General features: G+C 42.9%; 1 protein-coding gene across 1 annotated transcript in view; it reads right to left on the bottom strand.

The window, feature by feature from the left end:
* Positions 1-16,099, bottom strand: part of DDA1 (DET1 and DDB1 associated 1) — a 36,820-nt gene that overhangs the window by 6,770 nt on the left and 13,951 nt on the right. The window contains exon 2 of the mRNA XM_069767685.1: positions 15,092-15,172. Coding sequence (XP_069623786.1) covers positions 15,092-15,172 — 81 coding nt within the window. The remainder of the gene's footprint in view (positions 1-15,091; positions 15,173-16,099) is intronic.

Below are 16,099 nucleotides of genomic sequence, written 5' to 3'. Positions count from 1 at the left end.
TTCTCGGTCTCCTTGTCTGTGGCTTCCTTCCCTGCTTTGTCTTTCCTTGTGTTCTCAGTCTGCTTACACTCCGCACTCTTGCGGCTCTGCACTCAGTCCTTGCTTCGCACTCTCTGGCTTTGCTCTGTGGCTCTGCTCTTTGCGGTTCCATCTGGCTCCGCCTCCTGTGTTTCTGCACTTGGCTTCGTCTCCGCCCTTGGCTCCGCCTCCAGTGTATCCACCCTAGGCTCCGCCTCCAGCGGCTCCGCCCTAGGCTCCGCCTCCAGCGGCTCCGCCTTCTCCTCTTCGCTCCACCTTCTACTCGTACTCAGCCTCCTGCATTTCTGTTCTTGGTTCTAGCTCTTGTGCCTTCACTCTGCATCCGCTCTTGCGGTCTTTCTCTACTTGTTACTTAGTCCTCCTGTCTGAACAGGTTCCAACCTGTTTCACATACCTGCCTGCAGACCGGTCCCTACCGGTTCTTCCTATGTTCCAGCCGTAACCGCCTGCCTACCAGAGAGCCAGCCGTGTCCGCCAGTGTCTCTGCTGTACCCGTCTGCCTGCCTGTGTCCCAGCCGTGCCCACCTGTCAGCCAGAGTGCCAGCCGTGCCCGCTCCGTTCCTTAGTGGGATCAGCAGCCACAGCCAGACATCACCCTGGAGTGGCACCTGGTAGCTTCCTATTGCACAAGTCTGACCTCACCATCAGAGGCTCCAGCGAACACCTAGGAAGCTACTTAATTACGCCCCTTCCAGGGAAGTTTGGTCTGTGGTCCAGTGGGGCCACACCCCCGTATGCCCGCGCCAACCAGTCTGGGCGCGTGCGTGACAGATAAGATCCTTAGGGGGTCTACTTTCGAAAATGGCGTCACTTGTGGGGGGTTTCAATGTTTAGGCACATCAGGGGCTCTCCAAACGCAACATGGCGTCCCATCTCAATTCCAGCCAATTTTGCTTTGAAAAGTCAAACGGCGCTCCTTCCCTTCCGAGCTCTGCCATGCACCCAAACAGTGGTTTACCCCCACATATGGGGTATCCGGGTACTCAGGACAAATTGTTCAACAACTTTTGGGGTCCATTTTCTTCTGTTACCCTTGCTAAAATAAAACAAATTGGAGCTAAAGTAATTTTTTTGTGAAAAAAAATTAAATGTTCGTTTTTTTTTTTTAAACATTCCAAAAATTTATGTGAAACACCTGAAGGGTTAATAAACTTCTTGAACGTGGTTTTGAGCACCTTGAGGGGTGCAGTTTTTAGAATGGTGTCACACAAGTATTTTCTATCATATAGACCCCTCAAAATGACTTCAAATGTGACGTGGTCCCTAAAAAATAAATGGTTTTGTAAAAATGAGAGATTGCTGGTCAACTTTTAACCCTTATAACTCCGTAACAAAAAAAATTTTGGTTCCAAAATTGTGCTGATGTAAAGTAGACATGTGGGAAATGTTACTTATTAAGTATTTTGTGTGACATATCTCTGTGATTTAAGGGCATAAAAATTCAAATTTGGAAAATTGCAAACTTTTCTAATTTTTGTGCAATTTCTCCCGATACACCATATGAGGGAGAAGACTACTGTTTGGGTGCATGGCAGAGCTCGGAAGGAAAGGTGTGCCATTTGACTTTTTCAATGCAAAATTTGCTGGAATAATTTGCGTTTGGAGAGCCCCTGATGTGCCTAAATAGTTGAAACCCCCCCCTTCCCCCAAGTAACACCATCTTGACAACTATACCCCTCTCAGGGAACTTATCTATATGTGTGGTGAGCACCTTGAACCCCCAGGTGGTTCACAGAAATGTATAATGTTGAGCTGTGAAAATTTATATATATATATATATATATATATATATATATATATATATATATATATATATATATATATATATATAAAAAATAATCACATTTTCCCCACAAAAATGTTTTTTTTAGCCCCAAATTTTATATTTTCACAAGGGTAACAGGACAAAATGGACCCCGAAATGTGTTGTGCAATTTTTCCTGAGTTCACCGATAACCCATATGTGGTTGAAAACTACTTTTGAGGCACAATGCAAAGCTCAGAAGGGAAGTAGCACCTTATTACAGTGCAGATTTTTTCTGCACTGGTTTTAGGGTGCCATGTGACATTCGCAGTGCCCCTGGGGAGCCAAAACAGTAGAACCCCCCCCCCCAATAACTGACCCCATTTTACAAACTAATTCTCTCATTTAATTCATCTAGGAGTGCAGTGATCACTGACACCACAGGTGTGACAGAATTTCATACCCTCGGGCAGGGAAGAAAAAAAAAATACGTTTTTACCAAGATTTTGTGTTATCTCCAAAAGTTACATTTTCATACTGGGAAATGGGCACCAAAATTTGTCCACAATTTCTACTGAATGCAGCAATACCCCCATATGTGGCTGTACAGTACTACTTAGGCATACTGAGAGACTCGGGAGGGAGCACTATTTGCCTCCTGGAGCGCAGATTTTCCTACAATAGTTTGCGAACACCATATACAGAGCCTCTAAGTGCTAGAAAAGCAGAATCCCCCCTCAAGTGACCCCATTTTGGAAACTATACCCCCTTTGGGAATTTATCTACAGGCGTGGTGACGATTTTTACTCCATGGGTGTTTTCCAGAAACAAGCAGTAGTGGGTATTGCTGAGTTAAAAAACAAACTTCTGCTGTAGTGACCAGTATGCTGTAGTGTCCAGTACATTATGCCCAGCCCGTGCTTCTGGAGATAGGCACCCGTAAATTAGAAGAGCTCTTATTCCTACAGAAATTCCAAACGTGGGTGCTAAATGTGGCTTAGATACACAAACTCAGATGGAAGGAGGCATTTCGATTTGGGAGTGTAGAATTTGCTGGATTTCTTTTGAGGTGTGAGGAGCCATTTTGCTTTTCCAGAGCCTTTGTGCTACCAGTAATGTGGAAGAGCCCTATATTTCCGTTAACAGATGACAGATCTGAGTGGGGACTTGCTTTTTTGTGGATTGAGTTGAAGCTTTTAGTGGGAACATTTTACATAACATTTAGGATCACACTTCTCCGGCACTCTACGTTGAGCACTTACATCGGGGTTTCCATTTAAATATCTGAGTGACGTGACAGATGAAACCCCCTCAAGGAATCCATTCACTAAAATGAGGCAGCAGAGTTACTCTGGACTCCGTCTGGCCTCTGTTCAGCGATGCCATTTTCAGACATGCACAAAACTGTGGCTGACAGCACTTTTATGCAATCCTTAAAATATGGACACTGCCGGATCATAGGTGGCCAGACGGCGTCCACAGTGTCTCCATCTGCCTCATTCTAGACAGTCTTCCAACGGGGGTCTGAATCACATTTTTCAGAGATTTACACGGAAACCCCAGCGTAAGTGCTCAGTGCAGGATAAATGTGAGCTTTACTGCGATCCATGAAAGGCAGAAAACTAATTTTTAGCATCCCAATGTTTAGACAGCTATAATTTTTCCATTTTTTGACTGACAGTCATGTGAGGGCTTGTTTTTTGCGGACAAGCTGACATTTTTATTGGTACCATTTTCAGGCACATGACCAGGGTGGATAAAAATCAATGTTTAAAAAAAAAAAAAAAAAAAAAAAAAAAAATCGGATTTTTTTTATTTAAATCGGATTTTTTTCAATAAACTGCTTTTTGAGGAAAATATTTTACCATCCAAAGGTTCTTCCATCATGAGATAAAGCTGGGTTGTTTAACTCAGTAGAATAAAGGCTGTATATTTGTAACATTCACAATGCCATGCTCTTCCAGAGGTTTCTGTAGGATTAGTGGGCAGTTTCTCTCCTATATTATCACAGACGCTCGCTTTACTTACGCAGTTCTCAAAACTGAATTTGACTCCGCAGAGGTCCCAGCCTCTTCTTCACGGCAAAAATGTTACAACATGAACAGAGTTGAGAAAAAGACCTTAATCCTATTGTTCTACAAACCTATGAATACAGAATCAACCCCTTCAGTGCCAAGTCCAAGAAGTTAGACAATATGTTTCTGATTGTTTGGAGTGGAATAGATCTGCACAACACAAGAAGAATGTGAATCTAAGTGTGAAGAGGAGGAAGGGCAAGCAGACAAGAAAATGAAAGTGAAACTTTGAGCACAATACTGCAGCATAGCCACAGACAGACAAGTCTGGATCTGTTTAGGTACCGTCACACATAACGATATCGTTAACGATAACGTTGCTTTTTGTGACGTAGCAACGATATCGTTAAGAAAATCGTTATGTGTGACAGCGACCAACGATCAGGCCCCTGCTGGGAGATCGTTGGTCGCTGAGGAAAGTCCAGAACTTTATTTCGTCGCTGGACTTCCCGCTGACATCGCTGGATCGGCGTGTGTGACACCGATCCAGCGATGTCTTCATTAGTAACCAGGGTAAACATCGGGTTACTAAGCACAGGGCCGTGCTTAGTAACCCGATGTTTACCCTGGTTACCAGCGTAAACGTTAAAAAAACAAACACTACATACTTACCTTCAGCTGTCTGTTCCCGGCACTGTGCTTCTCTGCACTCCTCCTGCATCCTGTGTCAGCGCCAGCCAGCCGGAAAGCACAGCGGTGATGTCACCGCTCTGCTTTACGGCTGACCGTGCAGAGGAAAGCACAGCGCCGGAGGACAGACACGGAATGTAAGTATGTAGTGTTTGTTTTTTTAACGTTTACGCTGGTAACCAGGGTAAACATTGGGTTACTAAGCGCGGCCCTGCGCTTAGTAACCCGATGTTTACCCTGGTTACCGGGGACCTCGGGATCGTTGGTCGCTGGAGAGCTGTGTGTGACAGCTCTCCAGCGACGCTGCAGCGATCGACATCGTTGTCGGTATCGCTGCAGCGTCGCTTAGTGTGACGGTACCTTTTGTGTGTACGATCTGAGGTTTATTACATCCTTTCTTTATAATGGCAGCAGGCCGTAAAAGAGACCCAGTTTGGGAATATTTTAATGAAGCTCCTTCGCCTATCGGTAAGGCAGGCATGCGTGCAAAATGCAAACGATGCAACAAAGAGATGCAAGGCCTGGTGGCGCGAATGAGGCAACATCATGAGAAGTGCGGTGATGAAGATGACCAAAGAAACACTTCTGAACAGGCAGGATCATCAGGTTGGTAAACATTTTTATTGAATCCTATTTCTAAAGACTGAACTGTCATGTGTGAGAAAAATTATATTTCTTATTATTTCTGCATGTTACTGTCATTTGGTACAGTTATGAAGAAAAACAAATATTCCTTTTGGGGCAGGGGCAGTGATGTGTTGTGTACAATAAGCAGAAATTGTATAAACAATAAAATAACAGCATTGACTTTTTTTGTTTAGGGGAATTCATGGATTCTGGAAACTATCCACCTCCAAGATCACCATCATCCTGTTCTACAGTTTCAGAGTTATCCATCCAGGATAGTGCTTCATTAGCAGCAGCATCATCATCAGGCACCCACAACCACATATAACCATCACCCAAAAGGAAGAAAAAACCTTTACCTCCTGGAACCACCATAGATAGGTTTGTGATAAGAACTAGCAGATTAGAAAAAGAGTTGATTGATGAAAAAATTGCCCAGTTTATTTATGCAACGAACTCTTCTTTCCGTCTGACTGAGAACCCACATTTCATTAATATGGTTCAGTCACAGACCAGGATACAGTCCACCCAGCAGAGCTGATGTTGCAGGGAAACTGCTGGATCAAGTGTATGACAGAGAAATGATGGGTGGAGTAATGTCCACAACGATCCTATTGTATGTGCTTGTATAACAACAGAAGAAGGTAAAGTCTTCCTTGCACAAACAACTAATACGTCAGGAAATGCACACACAGCAGAATACTTACAAGAAGTGGCAGTAAAAGCTATAACGACATGTTAACAAAAATTCAAATGTCTAGTACGCAGTTTGGTCACTGACAATGCTGCAAACGTATCCAAGATGAGAAGAGATTTAGAAGAGCAGGGAGGGAATACAAAGCTGCTAATAACATGGTTGCAGTGCTCATTTGCTGCACCTCTTAGCCAAAGACTTAAGTGTTCCAGAAATAAAGGCTAATGTTGTTGAAATTGCTAAATACTTCCGTAATAATCATTTTGCTGCAGCAGCTCTGAAAAGGATGGGTGGAACCAAGCTAACGCTCCCACAAGATGTTAGATGGAACATTGTGGTGGACTGTTTTGAGCAGTATATCAAAAACTGGCCTATTCTGATGACACTTTGTGAAGAAAATCGAGATAAAATAGATGGCACTGTCACGGCGAAAATACTCAACATTGTGCTTAAAGGGAACCTGTCACCCCGTTTTTTCAGATTGAGATATAAATACTGTTAAATAGGGCCTGCGCTGTGCGTTACAATAGTGTATATAGTGTACCCCGATTCCCCACCTATGCTGCAAAATACATTACCAAAGTCGCCGTTTTCGCCTGTCAATCAGGCTGGTCAGGTCGGGTGGGCGTGTTCACAGCGCTGTTTCTTCCTCAGCTTTACGTTGGTGGCGTAGTGGTGTGCGCATGTTGAAGTGACTAATCCACTGTGGGCACGTGAACAAGCAGCGCGCGATCTGCGCTATCACCCCCTGTCATCGGTGGGGGCGGTCATCTTCCTGGGGCCGCGCGTGCGCAGATGGAGTGCTCTGCTGCACGGGGCTTCAGGAAAATGGCCGCGGGATGCAGCGCGTGCGCACAAGAGATCGCGGCGGCCATTTTCCCAAAGCCGAGTTTGCATCTTGGCTTTGGGAAAATGGCCGCCGCGATCTCCTCTGCGCACGCGTGGCATCCCGGGGCCATTTTCCTGAAGCCCCGTGCCGCAGAGCACTCCATCTGCGCACGCGCGGCCCCAGGAAGATGGCCGCCCCCACCGATGAAAGGGATAACAGCGCAGATCGCGCGCTGTTTCTTCATGTGCGCGCAGGGAATTCGGAACTTGGACATGCGCACACCACTACGCCACCAACGGAAAGCTGGGGAAGAAAAGAGCGATGTCACCACGCCCATCCGACCTGACCAGCCTGATTGACAGGCGAAAACGGCGACTTTGGTAATGTATTTCTCAGCATAGGTGGGGAATCAGGGTACACTACATACACTATAGTAACGCACAGCGCAGGCCCTATTTAACAGTATTTATATCTCAATCTGAAAAAACGGGGTGATAGGTTCCCTTTAAGAGAAATGTTGAACATATGCTGAGCTTCCTGAAACCCATCTCTCAAGCTTTAAACAAAATACAGAAAAATAGCTGTTTTATTGCAGATGCTGTTGAAATTTGGAAGGAACTGAGTGAACACTTAAAAACAGAACTACACATGGACAGAATTAAATTACAAGCAGCAAACAAACGAATGGGACAAGCACTGACTCCAGCTCATTTTTTGGCAAATATTGTCAATATCCAATATCAGGGTCAAAACCTAAGTGCTGAGGAAGAGGTGTTAGCTATGACATAGGTATCCAGCAATCATCCATCTTTAATGCCAACTATAATAAACTTCAGAGCTAAGGGGGAACCATTCAAGAAATATATGTTTGCTGATGACATTTTCTGTTCACTTTCTATTCCGATTTTTTGAGAGGTAGAATTAACAAAAACCAGCAATTCAAGAGTTTTTTTTTCTTTTTTTAATATTGTTCCGTGAGTGGAATTTTCAGTCAAGACATTTTATGCAATTCTCCGGGTGGTAAAATTGATAAGGCAACTTTATTCTTCGGGTCAGTACGATTACAGCTCTCACGGATCCCTTCTCCGTGGTGTCACTTATTCGTCACGTGCCTGCTCTCACATGTGACTTAGGGGTGTGCCTGCAAGGGTTATCTATCTTCCCTCTCTCAGTCCAGCATTCAACCTCTATCCTTTGCTGTAATGGGAGCATAAATCACACACCGACCCAGGCCACACACCCGCTCATACACGCTGCCACCACTCATCGAATACACGGGCGATGAGTCCCGGAACTAACAATACTAATAAAAATATGCCTATCACTCATAAGGCTCACACACCTTAGGCTATGGATTCTTTCAGAACATTCAAGGTTCAACTAGTTAAAGTTTTATACTTTAATAACAAAAGGTTCAATGCTTACAAGAAAAAGGTATAAAAATATGATAATAAAAAGACATACAACTTATGCAAAGCAGTGTCAAAATAAACAGGAGAAACTTACAGAAATTATCTAACTGGTAGTTGCTTTCTGCTCCCTGAGGGTAGGAAGAATGTAGATTGGATCACACCAGCTTCTCAGGCTACCCCCATCATGTGAACACAATTCTCTGTCTGCAGCATAAATTTATAACTTTGGTCTGAGGTCAGGTTTCTAGACGGGCCCCCCATGTTAATTTCATAATTGCGGTCTGTTTGATTAGGCACGGCCACTCTACTAATGAATATATATTATTTTCCTCTGGAGACACTTGTGAGATCGTTCCCAGGAATAGCTACCTCAGGCCGCAATTAGCATCTCCCCTCCAAGCACTAGGGGGTGTCAAGTGTTCCTTTCTTCTTGGCCTTAGCCATACCTCCTGGTGAGTTATGGAGACAATTTCTACTAGTCCCAAGGAAGTACCTATTAACACCTAGGTGCGACTTGCCTTCAGGACAGATGTTTCATTATCACTAGTCAGACATATAACCCTAGACATATGTCACTACACACATTATATATATATATATATATATATATATATATATATATATATATATATATATATATATATATATATATATATATACACACACATACACACACACTCTGTTCCAAATTGTTATGCAAATTGGATTTAAGTGTCAAAGATTTAATTGTTTTGTTTTTCAAATAAACTCATGGATGGTATTGTGTCTCAGGGCTCAATGGATCACTGAAATCAATCTTAAACACATGTGATTAGTTTTCCAGGTGATTCTAATTAAAAGAAAACTACTTAAAGATTATGTTCCACATTATTAAGCAGGCCACACGTTTCAAGTAATATGGGAACTAAAAAGGATTTCTCTGCTGCTGAAAAAGGCCACAGGTTTCAAGTAATATGGGAACTAAAAAGGATCTCTCTGCTGTTGAAAAGCATTAAATAGAGCAATGCCTTGGACAAGGTATGAAAACATTAGATATTCCACGAAAAGAGTGGTCATCATACTGTGAAGAGATTTGTGACAAACAGAGCACAGACAGTTCATGCAGATAAAGGCATAATGAGGAAGGTTTCTGCCAGACAAATTCATGGGATTAAGAGAGCAGCTGCCAAAATACCATTACAAAGCAGCAAACAGTTTTTTGAAGCTGCTGGTGCCTCTGGAGTCCCTCGAACCTCAAGGTGTAGGATCCTTCAAAGGATTGCTGTGGTGCATAAACCTAATAGTCAGCCACCCTTAAACAGTGTTCACAAGCAGAAATGGTTAAAGTGGGCCCAGACATAAATGAACACTAATTTCCAAATAGTCTTGCTTACTGATGAGTGCCAAGCAACCCTGGATGGTCCAGATGGATGGAGTAGTGGATGGTTGGTGGATTGCCATCATGTCCCAACAAGGCTGCGACATCAGCAAGGAGGTGGAGGAGTCACATTTTGGGCCGGAATCACGGGGAAACAGCTGGTCGGACGCTTTAAGGTTCCTGAAGGTGTGAAAATGACTTCTGCAAAGTATTTAGAGTTTCTGACTGACAACTTTCTTCCATGGTATAAAAAGCAGAAACGCACATTCAGGAGCAAAATCATCTTCATGCTTGACAATGCACCATCTCATGCTGCAAAGAATACCTCTGAGTCATTGGCTGCTATGGGCTTAAAAGGAGTAACTCATGGTGTGGCCACCATCTTCACCTGACCTCAACCGTAGAGAGAACCTTTGGAGTATCATCAAGCAAAAGATCTTTGAGGGTGGGAGGCAGTTCACATCAAAACAGCAGCTCTGGGAAGCTATTCTGACTTCATGCAAAGAAATACAAGCAGAAACTCTCCAAAAACCCACAAGTTCGATGGATGCAAGAATTGTGAAGGTGATATCAAAGAAGGGGTCCTATGTTAACATGTAACTTGGCCTGTTAGGAGGTTTTGGAGTTAAATAGCTTTTTTGTTCAGTGAATGTGACCTCTTAATGCTGCAAATTCCACAAATGAGCATTTTCAGTACTTTAAAACATATCAAATGTATAGAAATTCTACTGTGCCTGATAATTTGGAACAGTGCATTTGGAGTTTTTATTTATTTTGGAGATTATACTGCTATCATTGGGAGACTTCTTCAATAAAATTTGATGTATAATCTAACGGGTGATGACTTATTAGACTGACTCATTTGCACCGACCATTTATGAAAATCCGAGAAAAATATAATTTGCATAATAATTGGGAACACAGTGTACACATATTTCACCCCAACAGCGTTACCACATTTGTATAGTTTTCTTTTTATATTTTGGTGCTTTTACAATCTTTTGTAGAAAAAAATATTTTCATAGCTTTATTCTGAGAGCTAAACATTATTTTTCTGTTGATGGAGATGTATGGTGGCTTGTTTTTTGCATGACAATATGTTTTCAGAGATGCAATATTTATTTACATTTGTCTTTTTGATCGTGTTTTATTGCACTTTTTGTTGGACGGTATGATAAAACATTGCTTTTTGCGTTTTTTATTTATGTTTTACGGTGTTTACTGAAGGGGTTAACTAGTGGGACAGTTTTATAGGGCGGGTCGCTCCGGATGTGGCGATACCAAAGGTGTACTTTTATTTATTCATTTTTTTTTTACATAAATGTATTTATTGGATTGATATTTTCTTTTTTTTGTTCTGTATTTGGAGATTTTTTTTTACATTGTCCCAGGATGGTACATCACTGTATAGTGAAAGATAGCACTGCAGAGCATCAGATCAGCATCTGACCGGCTGGAGAGGAGGCGTTTCAGCTCCTGCTCTTAGCAGGCGCTCACAAGCCACCTTCCCTGCTGGACCTTGAAGGACCCAGCGGCCATCTTGTGGTCGAGGGTCACCAGGAGACCAGCGCGGATTGGAGCACACCTGGAGCTCCCTCCCTATGCGATGCTCCTCGATGTCGCGGTCACTATTGACAACGGCATCAGAGGAGTTAAATGTCCGCGATCGTGGATGTTGCTGCAGGGTGCTGCAGGGTGTAAGCTCTCACACAGAGCTGACACCAGCACCCAATCACGACATTTGCGATATAATACAGTGGTGTTCAAAAGTCCTGCATAGGATAAATTGATTGATTTTTCAAGTTTTAAACGTTTTCTGTCAAATATCTTCGATGTGAATATGACATTATATATGGTCTGGTTCAGAATACAATTTTGCATTCTCTCCCTGTAATATTTTTAGCTTTTGAAGCAGTTTTGCCTGAAATTATTGCAACAATATGGGAATTGAAAGCAAAACTAAATATTGTACAGCTTCAGATCCAAAATTAGCCAATCACAAATGAGGTTCTTGTGATCAATCATAACCTGGATATGGCAGCCAATCACATTGCATTACATCTGCTGCTTTGTTTGTTTGTTTGTTTTATCTGTTGGTCTATCTAGTGAATCATACTGTAGAGTTTTATGATGGGAGCCTTCAGATTTTTGACAGCGGAGGATCGTGTGCGAGTTGTGGTGCTACATGAAGAGGGTTATACTGGCCCGCAGATCGCAAGGAAGGTCGGCTGTAATCAGAGTACAGTCGTAAGAATTTTGCAGAAACATAAGCAGCTTGGAATCACCCAGGACAGGCCCAGATCTGGTCGGCCCAGAAAGTCAACTAAAAGGAGGATAGAGTACTGATAAGAACATCCCTTGCCAATTGAAAACTCACCTCTCCTCAGCTTCTGCGAGAATGGCAAGAAAAGTGCAATATTGAGGTAGCAACATCAACTGTTAGGAAGAGATGTTTGGAAGCAGGATTGAGAGGGTGCAAGGCCCGAAAGAAGCCATTGATGACAGCCATACAAAGACAAAGGCGAAAACTGTGGGCATTGAAATGGAGGAAGGAGGAGTGGGAAAAAGTGCTATTTAGTGATGAAAGCAGTTTTTGCATTTTAGGAAATGATGGCAAGTCTTATGTGAGAAGGTTCCCACATGAAGAGTACAAGCCAGAGTGTTTGAGCTCCTCTGTGAAACATTCTATGAAAAGTAATGGTCTGGGGCTGTATGGCAGCCAATGGTGTTGGAAGGCTTCATATTATGGAGGGTATGGTTAATGCAAAAAAATACATAGACATCCTTAATAAGAAAATGCTGCCTTCTGCTCAACACTCTGAATTAAATAAAAAATAATAAATCTTAAAAAGTAAAATTTAAGTCTGTGTGAACTTGCATTGGAAGTTAGTGAACTTACAAACCTGTTCACCATTCTACACACTGTACTGGTGTAGGTATGGTTAGGCCGGGATCACACATGCGAGAAACACGTCCGAGTCTCGCATGTGAAATCCAAGCTCTGGCGCCGGCACTGTGGAGCGGAGCGTGCGGCTGCATAGCAACACATGGAGCTGCACGCTCCGCTCCGAAGTGCCGGCGCCAGAGCTTGGATTTCACATGCGAGACACAGACGTGTTTCTCGCATGTGTGATCCCGGCCTTATGCTGTAAAAAAAAAATATCAAAAATGCGCATACCATAACAATTTATACACTTGGGACATTCAAAAATGAGTATGGCATACAATGAGGGATTACAAAAACACATGTCCCACCAGTTTCACTGTAGAGATGCAGAAGTATGAAACAGTTTTCTTCATGCCTATGCAGGACTTTTGAATATATATATATATATATATATATATATATATATATATATATATATATATATATATATATATATATATATATACATATACATACATACATACATACATATACACACATGCATATATATGTATGTGTGGATAATATATATGCCCGCACCACTCCCAACACTAACTTTTCTATAAAATCGTTTTTATTGTGTAAGAGTGCAAGGAAACAAACAATATAAATGGATAAATGGGGTATCACTGTAATTGTACTGACATGAAAAAAAAAGCTGCCTTATCAATTCTACCACATTGAGAAAGACAAATTGTCATGTGCCCGAAAATGGTATAATAAAAACGTCAACTGGTCCTGCAAAAAACAATACCCATATATGACCGTCGGACGAAATTTGGAAAAATAAGAGCTCTCAAAATATGGTGATGCGCAAAAAAGTAAAATGGGCACCGACCTGAAGAATAAAGTCACCTAATCACTAGTGATGAGCGAAAATACACGTTACTCGAGATTTCTCGAGCACGCTCGGAGGTCCTCCAAGTATTTTTTAGGGCTCAGAGATTTAGTTTTTATTGCCGCAGCTGAATGATTTACATCTGTTAGCCAGCTTGATTACATGTGGGGATTCCCTAGCAACCAGGCAACCCCCACATGTACTTATGCTGGCTAGTAGCTGTAAATCATTCAGCTGCGGCGATGAAAACTAAATCTCTAAGCACTTACAAATAGTCGGAGGACACCTGAGCGTGCTTTGGAAATCTCGAGTAACAAGTATACTCGCTCATCAATACTAATCAATTATGCCGCACGAGGAACGGCGTAAAAAATAAATAAGACAAATTCTTCACCTGCTGTTGATTTGTTCATTCTGCCTCTCAAAGACAGCAGTAAAGCTTCGCGCACATTTATCCTGCACTTTACGCTAAGCGCTTACACCGTGGTTTCCGTGTAAATCTCTAAAATACGTGGTTCATACGGAATCTCTGGCAGAAGATTCCCTATAATGAGGCATATGGAGGCACTGTGGACGCCCTCCGACCCGTGATCCGAAAACCCAAACAAGGTCCTACACATAGTATGGAGTGAAAGTCAAAATCACAGCCTGCAAAGAGGACTCCCATTAACAAAAAAATAAAGAAAAACAATATTTTTATTTGGACAATAAGCGAACACACACACAAAAAAAAAAAAAAATCATACAGGGGAAAAGAAAAAAATCATTGGGTAAGTATACAGAATGTATTTAGATCTGTCCCACAATAATATTTTAAATAGTCTTATACATATGTTAAAAGTGGCATGCCTATATGGAACAAGTTTAAAAACTAAATGCCACACTTAAGGTACCTTCACACAACGATATTGTTAACGATATCGTTGCTTTTTGTGACGTAGCAACGATATCGTTAATGAAATCGTTATGTGTGACAGCGACCAACGATCAGGCCCCTGCTGGGAGATCGTTGGTCGCTGAATAAAGTCCAGAACTTTATTTCGTCGCTGGACTCCTGCTGACATCGCTGGATCGGCGTGTGTGACACCGATCCAGCGATGTCTTCACTGGTAACCAGGGTAAACATCGTGGTAACTAAGCGCAGGACCGCGCTTAGTAACCCGATGTTTACCCTCTGTTACCATCCTAAAAGTAAAAAAAACAAACACTACATACTTACCTAACGCTGTCTGTCCTCCAGCGCTGTGCTCTGCTCTCCTCCTGTACTGGCTGTGAGCGTCGGTCAGCCGGAAAGCAGAGCGGTGACGTCACCGCTCTGCTTTCCGGCCGCTGTGCTCACAGACAGTGCAGGAGGAGAGCAGAGCACAGCGCTGGAGGACAGACAGCGTTAGGTAAGTATGTAGTGTTTGTTTTTTTTACTTTTAGGATGGTAACCAGGGTAAACATCGGGTTACTAAGCGCGGCCCTGCGCTTAGTTACCCGATGTTTACCCTGGTTACCGGCATCGTTGGTCGCTGGAGAGCTGTCTGTGTGACAGCTCTCCAGCGACCAAACAACGACGCTGCAGCGATCCGGATCGTTGTCGGTATCGCTGCAGCGTCGCTTAATGTGAAGGGGCCTTTAGGTCCAAAGGGATTTTTGGTGATGCAAAATCTCCAATTAGTGGCAGATAACAGTAACGGCCCCACATGCCAAAAACAACACATAAGTGGTCCAGACTAAGCTTGACAATACAGCACTATTATCCTACTAGAGGGGTAAATCCTCACATCAAGTTCCCTTTAATCTAGTAGAGATAAAGCACACACACTACAGAAATCCCAATATTGTAGATAATACAGACAAGCACAGTATAAAACAGCGCCAAACTAAACAGTAGTACAATTATGAGCACCACGGGTGCTTGGGAAAGTTACTTACTGAGGCTTTACACACAGAGTCTGCATGAAACCTGCTAAAGTTGCTCTCATTGTACACGGGTAGGCCTTTTAAAAAGTCCGCCTAGAAGAAAGAAAAGAAAAAAGTTTCTTACAAATCAAGGCACATAACAAGGGCTAAGGTCCATAATAAAGAGGTCATCAGTGGGATACATGGGACGCCATGCTTCAGGTGTGACCAGAGCATTGTGTCATGGTGTGGAGCACACTTGGCAAACAAATTATGCCATTATTCATGAAGGCGAGGAGAAATTTGACTGGGTTTTTTTTTTGCCTTCCATTGGTCATTGCATCTCTTTGCTTCACATAGGTGCTATTGTGGGAGTATAAAACATAATGGTTATTTTATGTTCATGTTTACTTGGGCAAAAATTCAGGGAGGCAACAATCTTTATAGTGTACACGGACCCTCAGAAACCCGGATTTATTGTTTTTTATTGTATAGTTTAAGGTAAAGCTGCATGTGTGGGACTAAACACTTCTTTTACAGCCAACATTACTTTCTGAAATCCCAGGGCAGTGTTTGTCATTTCTAATGGACGGATGAATATGCCAGTAATCGGCATGCCCTGACAGTGTACCAAGTATTGGTCAAACAAGCCGGGGACCCTGTATACTAGGTTGGATCCCAGCACGCGATCACTCGGTGGGGTCTCGCTAGATTATGGGACAGAAATGTGGTCACGGCTCTCAATCACTGACCCATCCTTCCCACAGCGGTATGATCTCCAATAGTGTTCCCCCCTATGTAATAATTCCAAAAAGGGCAGACAGTAGCGCTCCTGACAGACGTGTCCCAGCCTCAGTAATGTGCCCCCTATGTAATAATTCCGAGGGCGGACAGTGGCGCATCTGACAGACGTGTCCCAGCCTCAGTAATGTAATAATTCCGAGGAGGGCGGACAGTAGCGCTCCTGACAGACGTGTCCCAGCCTCAGTAATGTGCCCCCTAAGTAATAATTCCGAGGGCGGACAGTAGCGCTCCTGACAG

Source organism: Ranitomeya imitator, chromosome 1 (assembly GCF_032444005.1).
Source record: "Ranitomeya imitator isolate aRanImi1 chromosome 1, aRanImi1.pri, whole genome shotgun sequence".
In the NCBI taxonomy this organism is placed as follows: domain Eukaryota; kingdom Metazoa; phylum Chordata; class Amphibia; order Anura; family Dendrobatidae; genus Ranitomeya; species Ranitomeya imitator.
Note: the sequence above shows the minus strand (reverse complement) of the source record. Positions and strands in the feature narration are given on the sequence as shown.